The sequence below is a fragment of the Agelaius phoeniceus genome, chromosome Z (genome assembly GCF_051311805.1).
Source record: "Agelaius phoeniceus isolate bAgePho1 chromosome Z, bAgePho1.hap1, whole genome shotgun sequence".
Taxonomy (NCBI): Eukaryota; Metazoa; Chordata; class Aves; order Passeriformes; family Icteridae; genus Agelaius; species Agelaius phoeniceus.
The window spans coordinates 56,628,866-56,637,742 of NC_135303.1; the positions used below are offsets into that span (position 1 = coordinate 56,628,866).

General features: G+C 41.4%; 1 protein-coding gene across 1 annotated transcript; it reads left to right on the plus strand.

Annotated features, from left to right (window-relative positions):
• Window positions 1–593: 593 nt before the first annotated feature.
• On the plus strand, window positions 594–7,695 carry ISCA1 (iron-sulfur cluster assembly 1). The gene is made up of 4 exons (XM_054652392.2): window positions 594–911; window positions 2,931–2,984; window positions 4,679–4,784; window positions 5,239–7,695. Exons 1-4 carry the CDS (start codon window positions 831–833, stop codon window positions 5,385–5,387), a joined length of 390 nt encoding a protein of 129 aa, XP_054508367.1. The 5' UTR covers window positions 594–830; the 3' UTR covers window positions 5,388–7,695.
• The last annotated feature ends 1,182 nt before the right edge of the window (window positions 7,696–8,877 follow it).

The following is an 8,877-nucleotide window of genomic DNA, read 5'->3' on the forward strand; positions in this document are numbered from 1 at the left end:
GGGAGGGGATTCTGTCTCTCCTGCTTGCCTCTTGTGCGTGCATCCAGCTCTGGGACCTCCAATTTAAGAAGGATATGGAATTGTTAAGCGTGTGGCCTTCTCTGCAGTAAGCTGATAAGAGGACTGCAGCCACCTCCCTTATGAAGACAGGCTCAGAAGGTCGGGGCTGTTCAGTTTGAAGAAGAGAAAGTTAACTGGAGACCTCATGGCAACCTTCCCATATCTGCAGGGGGCCTACAGGGAAGCTGGAGACTTCGTCAGGAACTGTAGTGATAAGACAAGGGGGTGATTTAAATGAGGTATTAGAAGACATTTGTTACTGTGAGGCAGGTGAGACACTGGTTATGGATTGCTTAGGGAAGTTCTGGATAAGGCCTTGACCAATCTAGTCTAGTGGGCAGTGTCCCTGCCCACGGCAAAAGGGTTGGGACTAGATGATCTTTAAGTTCCATTCCAACCCCCTAGCACTCTAAATTAATAAAGATTGTTATTCCGTAACCTGTTAACTTGGACCTTCAACGGCGCTGACAGACCAATCATTGAAGGCTTTCAGGGAAAACCTCCCCTTTCCACGTGATACTGGGCGGCTGTTTTGCCGCGGCCTCCGCTAGGGCGGCTGAAGGGCAAGCAGGGCGTCCCGGCTATCTTTGCCGCTTATCTGGGCGCGCTGCCCCGCCGCCTGCGCTGCCCCGCCCGCGCGGAGCCGCGGCCGGAGCGGGACCGGGCGCCTCTCCGGGGGTGGAGCCGCCAACGCCCGTCCCCGCCCGCGGCCCGTGCGCGTTGGCGTCACAGCGTGCGGGCGGCGCTGCCCTGGGCGAGGGCGCTGGGCCATGGCCTCGTCCGTGGTGCGCGCCACGGTGCGCGCCGTCAGCAAGCGCAGGATCCAGGCGACCCGCGCCGCCCTCACGCTGGTCAGTGCCGCGGGCCGGCAGCGGGCGGGACGCGGGGACCGCGGCACCTCGCGGGTGCGGGAGCTGCGCCACGGGCAGTGAGGCGGGCCCTGGCGACAGCGGGGCGGGCGCAAGGACGGGGACGGGCCGGCGTCGGTAGCCCCAGCGGGGCGGCTGCGGCGGGCGGGCTGCAGCGGGCTCTTCTTCCCCCTGGCGAGCTGAGAGGCGGGCGGTGGCTCCTGCTCCGCGGCGGTCCCGCTGAGAGGAGGCCCCGCGCTCCGCCGCTCCGTCTGCGGAACCGCAGGGTTCCGGGGCAGCACCCGTGCGGCCCCTGCGAGCGCGGGGCCTGGTCGCATAGACACTCCAAAAAAAGTATTTGATGAAATTTTTTGGAAAAGGGTAATGCGTTACTTACCGAGGCTGACGCGTAGGATCTTTCCAAGAACGCTTTATATCCTGTTGTTAATAATAAAGTGCGTGCATTCTGTACTAGCGGCCGTGCTGGAGAGGTCAAACTTGAAAACATGGTGTTTGGTCGTAGGTTGGACTCGGTGATCTCAGATTCTGATTCTGAGAGCACTGCAGAGAAAAGTACAGCCATGTCTCCGCAGGAACAGGGGCAGATCAAGTGCACAGAGCTCAGTCGTTTGTCAGAGCGGGTAATTCCTGCTCAGTAGTGGGTCTCTAACAACAAGAGTGGTAGTGGTAATTAGAAAGGATTTTCTGCTGCAAGTCTACTTGAAGTTTGCTTTGTGTATTTAATTCGGCTCGTGGTAAGAGCTTCACATTACTAATGCTTTTCTCAGTGTCTTAGAAACTTGTGGGAATGTAATGGAAATTTCAACGTTTGCATTTTGCTCTTGCATTTCTGCATCAACTAGATCTGCATGAATGGTAAATTTTATCTGCTGTTAAGTCAGAGGTCCCCTTAAGGTTAATGGGGAGAGAGATGTAGGCTATAAGCCCTCTATATCTTACTGATTTTTATCTGTAATGGATATGTGACAAAAGTTTTACAAGAAAGAGTTACTTGATTGAGTTATGATAGGGATTTTGGAAGAAAAAGTTGCAAAGAAACAACATGGATTTTGACAGGCTTGAGAGGTGGACAAACTTCATAAAGTTCAGCAAAGTGAAATGCAAGGCAATCCCAGGCACACCAACAGGATCGGTGGAGAATGGATTGAGAGCATCAAGAAGGACCTGGGTGTGATGGTTGATAAGAGGCTGGACATGACCCAGCAATGAGCACTTGTAATCCATAAAGCCAAACGTGTCCTGGGCTGCATCCAGAGCAGCGTGGGCAGCAGGGGAGGGAGGGGATTCTGCCCCTCTGCTCTGCTCTGCTGAGAGCCCACCTGGAACCCTGCATCCAGCTCTAGGGTCCCAGCACAGGGAAGACATGGAGCAAGTCCAAAGGTGGTAAGAGGACTGCAGCCACCTCGTTTATGAAGAAGACAGGTTGAGAAGGTTGGGGCTGTTCACCTTGAAGAGAGGGTTGTCTGGAGACCTCACAGCAACCTTCCAGAATCTGCAGGAGGCCTACAGGGAAGCTGGAGAGGGACTTTTCATCAGGAACTGCAGTGATAGGACAAGGGGGAGATTTAAATGAGGTGTTAGGAAGAGCGAGGCGTGACACTGGAATGGGCTGCCCAGGGAAGTTCTGGATGTGTTCAAGCCCAGTTTGGGCTTGAACCAACCTGGCCTATGTCCAAGGCCTTGACCAACCTGGCCTACTGTTCCTGCTATGGCAGGGGTGTTGGAACTAGATTATCTTTAAGGTTCTCTTCCAACCCAAGCCACTCTGGTATTCTAACAGCCAAAAGCCCCACTGTTAAGTATTAAGGATTGAATTTTTGAGGTATCTGTTTGCTGGCAGTGTGGGTGAGAAGAGGTTGTGTGCTCTGTGTCAATTAGGTTGAGCAGACATCTGTTTTACAGCAGTACAGGCATCAGCTTTAATACATGCAAGCACTCATTGCAAATACACAAATAAGCAACAAAAAAAATCAAATTTATATGTATTCTTTTGTCTTTCAGACCCCTTCTGCTGTCCAGAAGATAAAAGAGCTTCTGAAAGATAAACCTGACCATGTAAGTGTAGATAGAGTCAGTCTGTAGGGTATGCTAAGATATTAGTACAGCTCATGATTGCAAAGCATTTCTGGCTAACTTAGAAGTTTGAACTGAACACTGAGGTGTTTGTTAGAGATGTTGACATATTTTTTTTGTGAGGAATGCATAAGCTTATTTATATATCCAGCTTTGTTTTGTTATAAAATGAAATGCCGGAAACAACTGACTGTAAAGACAATTCACTGTACAGTTACTTTTGAGATTAATGAAGTTGGAAAAACTTTAAGCTTCAGATATTTTTGAGCTACATTTTAATGAAGCCCTTTAGTATGACATAGTAATGATTTCTGATAGGGAGAGAGCTCTTCAGCTGTTATTATTTAAGTTCTTGTAGGAGTTCTCATTGTAAAATATGCAGTAATAAAGTTATATTCATATGCATTGGAGAATATCTAATTCTTAGGAAACTTGCCAGACAATGTGTTTTTTTTAAGTAACCAGTGTTTCACCAAATAATGAGCTTGTCATCTTTTCTTCTTGAGGGAAAGACACACAGAGGCTTCTTTTATAATCATTGTAAAAACAAGCATTAGGGGTTTTTTTACAGTAAGTATTGTTCCAAGAAGAATATTTCTTTTATTAACCAAGGCCATTGTTTGTTTTGCTTCCTGCATGTTTGTAACTAGACTTATATGTTCTAATGTTTTAAACCATCCTAAGGAAGCCCTGGGCCTACACTTTATATGGTCAGTCGTTTCCTGACTTTAAATGGTGTCTGCATTTTTCAACCCATTATTTGTAGCAGTTCCTGTAGAGAAAGGCATTTAGTCTGAAAGGATCAGATGCAGTTTATCTTGAGAGCCCATTTAATGAAAAGTGTTACATTTTGATACATTTTTATCACAACATATGGACATAGACAGTGAAGTTTGGCTCTTCAGTTATGAAGCACTGGTGCGTAGAAGGTGATAGGGATACTTCTCAAAGATTCTTACACACAAATAGTTTTCTACATTGTTAAAACATCTTGATTTTCTCCGTTTTCAACGACTTGTTGAATGCTGTGAATGTTAGAAACATTGGCTAAGTTGGCTTTTAAGGGGAGTTAAACCAATACACATATACATACGTTGATTTAGGGAGGGGTTTGCTTCTTGGCAATAGAGGTAATGAAAAATCAATGCATGTTTTTCAGAACTTTGGTTTAAAGTAAGTTTTCTGACGGTGTCAAAATAAGGGCAGTTACTAGATTATCACAGAAGAAGAGTTCTGTGATAATCTAGTAACTGCCCTTATTTTGGCCTCACAGCTTCATAATTATGTTTCTGTCATATGACCTGAATTAGCATCTGAGTAAACTGTAATTTGAAGTCACAAAATACCTGTCTTTGAAATTTGACTGTCTTTTTGGGACTTGGTTCCTATATGACTGCTTGTGGTTCATTACTTCAAAAATTGTGCATACTGGAGGGCATGATCCACTCCAGCAAGGATCAGATGCGGTTTTTATCTTGGCAGTCAAATTTATAAAAGAAAAAAGAAAAAGTTACCTCTTACCTGTTTACAGTAATTCACTTTTGCATTTAGGCAGTGGAGAAAAATAAATGTCAGCACTTCATTGTTCTGCATACTTTTTAACTTGATGTTCTGAATAGGTTTTGAAAAGGAAGTCGTACATGTGGTGGTGTTTTTTGTTGTTTCTTTTTATTTAGGTAGGTGTGAAAGTAGGTGTTCGTACAAGGGGATGCAATGGACTTTCTTACACATTAGAATATACAAAATCGAAAGGAGACTCTGATGAAGAAGTAGTTCAAGATGGTGAGTTTCTGGTGCAGCAGCACAAGATTCTGTTTGGGGAGGGTATAAAACCTGGTCATTTTGAGAGAAGAAATCTATATTGTCAAAGTTTTTTATCTTGCTGGATTTACAGACTTTAAGAAGGGTATGGAATGGGTTACTGTCTGCTGTGCATGGGAATTGTGTACTCAAGCTGAGATTTGTTGCCATGTTCTACAGCTTATTTCCCTCAGCATCATTTTTTTGTCCCCTGTCAAAAAGCAGACATTCGTGTGCACACATAAGTAACAGTTCCAGATTTCTATTGGTAGAAAGAAAATAGTGATTGAAGTGCCCCACATTAGGCCAGGGAAACCAAGTTCTACTAGTAGTCTTTATACTTAGCTTCCTCTTTTTTTATTACTGGTCAAAAGTGAATTTCAAAGTGAATGATGGTTTTGCTGTATGTAATTTCTGGTTTTCTGTTATTTTCAAGGGGTTAGAGTGTTTATTGAAAAGAAGGCACAGCTGACACTTCTAGGAACTGAAATGGACTATGTAGAAGACAAACTGTCCAGTGAATTTGTCTTCAATAATCCAAACATCAAAGGAACGTGTGGCTGTGGAGAAAGCTTTAACATCTGAAATCTCAGGATTACTTCTTTGACTTTCAGCAGCCCAAAACACTTACTATTATGACTTTCAGAAGTAAATGCATTTTCTTCAGGTTTGTAGGCTGCATAAAGTGGGGATACTATTAAGAAAAATAAAGTTACATATTCAAAAATATAAGCTGTGTGTTAAATTCCACCCTGATGTAGTTACACTGTAATTTCTGATGAATTGGGATCTAAAAGGTAAGAACAGTGAGTGCTGCAGTAACATCTCTGTACTTCCACTTGCCAAGGAAATAAAATTTCACTGTTCTTTTCCTCTGTCATTTTCTTTGTCAATCCTACTCGTACTTCCCCATTCAAAACCCATTTGAAAGAATACATTGTGTTCTGCTTTGATTTGGGGAAACCAAACAAACTAATGGACAAAAAATCGTAACCATTTCTGTGTGAGTATTTATAAAGATTTATATATACAAGCACACAGTCCTTACTTACTTTGTACTTTTCCAATGCTTTCATCTTTTTACAAGTGCATTTTCTGGTGGTTTATTTTCCCTTAAATTCAGGGAAATAAAAATGTTGTTCATGTATTAATATAGTGAATAAGCTATGGTAGCGCCTGTTGTAGAAATGCTTGGAAGAGGGCTAGCCTAATTTTAATTATTTTCCTTTCTTTGTTGAAGGCATAGTCCCTGCTGTACTTTGTCATTTTCAAAGCATGAGGTATCTGGTACTGGAGGGCTAAAAAGTGATACGCAGGCCTTGTTTTTCACATTTCAGTTTTTTATCTTGCCTCAATTAATTTGCAAAGGTGGCAAACTGCTTCCACATTCTTATTCCCCATCTTCGCAGAATGTGCTGTGTTTGCACCAAAATCTATGAAAACTTATTGAGAGACAAATCTCAGATTTCTCATTACTTTTTTTTTCTGTAATCATGCATGCTACTAATTTAGAGTTAGAGTTTGAACTCTTTTTCATAACTCTAAGTAGTAGATTTTTTTCACCAAAGTTTGTGGTCCCGTGTTTAACTCCTGTCTTGGATTTAACTTGATAACAGGAGAAAAATAATTTTTAATTATGAAAAACCCTTAGTATTTAATATTATTTTTAAATTAATCTAGGCAGTAATTAAAATACTGTAAGAGGCCATTTTTTCTTTGGAATTTACTTAATCATAATTTTGGTTTTGTAAACAAGTGTCTTTCAAGCTTATACAATCTGCAGCAATTCTTCACTGGTGCTGATACAGAAGTGTAAAAGTCTCTCCAGACCTTCCCAACCTGGTGTGAGAGAGAGAAACTATTCCATCCTTTTATCTTCTCACTGTCCAGAGATGACATTGTGCAGCTCAGGTGCTCACTTGTGCAGAATAGAAGGTAACATGTCTGCTTGAGCAACAGATTTGAACAGCTGGTGAAAATAAAAAAGAGGGTGACAGCAGGAGTCTTGTAGGTGTTGAGATGGGAATGATCTGAGAGCATTAAGGCTGCGTGTTGAAAATCCAGAGATCATCTTGATGTGGACAGTTGTACCCCACAGACCTGTCACCAACTGCTGTAGATGTAGGATTGCACCTACATTTTGGTTCTTCCCTCTACACCTTTTCCCAGAGCAAAGGGAAGAATAAAAATGAAAAAAAAAAATTATGCTTCATCTGCTTTATGTAGTGCACAGGAACAGAAGATCAGAGTTACTTACAGTCTAATAGTAAATACTTGAATTTTAATTGATTGTCACCTTTTGATGTAAAGACACTATTTCCTTTGACAGTCAACTGTTGCACACAGTTACTCCATATAGTGATTCAGGAATTAGTGGTAATACACTGGTGAAGTGCTTCTTTAGTGATGTAACTCTTTCACTCTTGCCAAACAAAAACATGGAGTTCATGTGACATAGTTGCATTACATCTAAAACTCCAAGCTAAGGGCATTTCTTCAGATTGCATTTCTCTGCTTCTTGCTAGAGATAAGACTTTGAATGTGGTAACACTGGTGGTTGCTAAGAGTGCTGGTACTTACTCATTTAACTTGTTTTGGGGTGGAGAGCATTGGTTTGAGGTTTATTTTAGACCTGTGGCATGTATAGTAATCTTTTTTGTGTGTTTGTGTATGCCTTGAATGAAAGTTTGCACTTTTGTATTCCCATGAAGCAATCATCTTAAGTTGTCACCTCATTAAGACAACTAATGCACAATATGTTAAACTTCTGCTAAAGTGCTATTTACAATTGCATACAAACTGTATGGTTTTGTTGATTGGTCCATTATAATTTTGTGCAACAATGTATGTAGAGTCCTCAATTACAATAAATATAGCCTGTTGGTAACCATGACATATTCCTATCTTGAATGATTTTTTAAAGTAATAAAAAAAGCACTGGGGGGAGAACACGCTTGTGTGCTGGGGTTACAAAGTAGACACAATGCTACTGTTACCTGACTTAGTATTCCCCCAAAATATTAAACATTTTCAGATATTAACAGCATTAAAATGGGATAGAAATATATGGCAAAAAAATTAGTTAACTATGTACACAAGATATTTATGCATCTGGGAGAGTGCACTGTTAATGCACAGCCTTCTATTAAAATTCATTGCACACTATTCTCATGGTAAAAATTCTAGCAGACAAGATGAATATATCTTGAAGGCTTTCACATACCAAAAATCTTTATGGTATGATTCAATGTAGGATAATGATTTTGATTGAAGTAACTGCTGACATAAAAGGTTTTTGGAGCTAGCTAGGCGTTTCCAGGATGAGAGTCAAAGGGTATTCTTCACTGTTCCACTTCAGTGCTGTATCATGGCACTCATATTCTATAGCGTACTATGTCCATGACACGTTTGGGGCTTTCTCTTAGATACAGTCTTTGCACCCCTAAAGGTTCCTTTTGCTGTTAGGTGAAGATTCTGAACAATAGAAAGTGAAGTAATGAATTCTGGAAAAATGTCAGAGGTCATTGATACAATTGCATATTCATGATTCTAGAGAGAGAGAGAGGAAATCCTTCATACAGTCAGGAGCCTTTCTGTTGGGAGCTCTCTAAGAACTTGTGAAAAACCACTTGCTTGCTCAACCAGGTTGATATCCCTGTTCAACCAAGTTTTATAGCTCTTTATGAATGGCTCAGGAAGAATTTGTTTAGGAAAAAAATGAGTAGCTCAATATGCAAGTCAACTGGACATGAAGTGATGGAACAAAATTAATAGGAGTTAAAATAAAAAAGAATCAGGGACTTACTTTTTTCATGCAAAAGAAACTTTTTTTTTAACTTAATTCTTATATGCTCTATGTCGCTTCTATTGTTTTTGTTGGGTTTTTTTGTAATTGTAATTATTATTAGCCCTGGTTCTTTAAATCAGCACCTTCAATGGTGGAAAAAATCTCCACCTATACCACTTTGTGCTTAACACTGGCTGCCTGGCTGTTCATGACACAAATTTTTTATGATGCTAAAATTTTGCAGTTCCTTCTTTCAGAAGTATTCCATAGTTGTCTGAAGTGTCAGAA

Excerpts from the sequence above, each read along its gene's own strand:
- ISCA1 (XM_054652392.2), top strand. The coding sequence starts at position 831 with ATGGCCTCGTCCGTGGTGCGCGCCACGGTGCGCGCCGTCAGCAAGCGC. Across the intron at positions 2,985-4,678 it reads TGAAAGATAAACCTGACCAT|GTAGGTGTGAAAGTAGGTGT; the intron begins GTAAGTGTAGAT and ends CTTTTTATTTAG. Across the intron at positions 4,785-5,238 it reads TGAAGAAGTAGTTCAAGATG|GGGTTAGAGTGTTTATTGAA; the intron begins GTGAGTTTCTGG and ends GTTATTTTCAAG.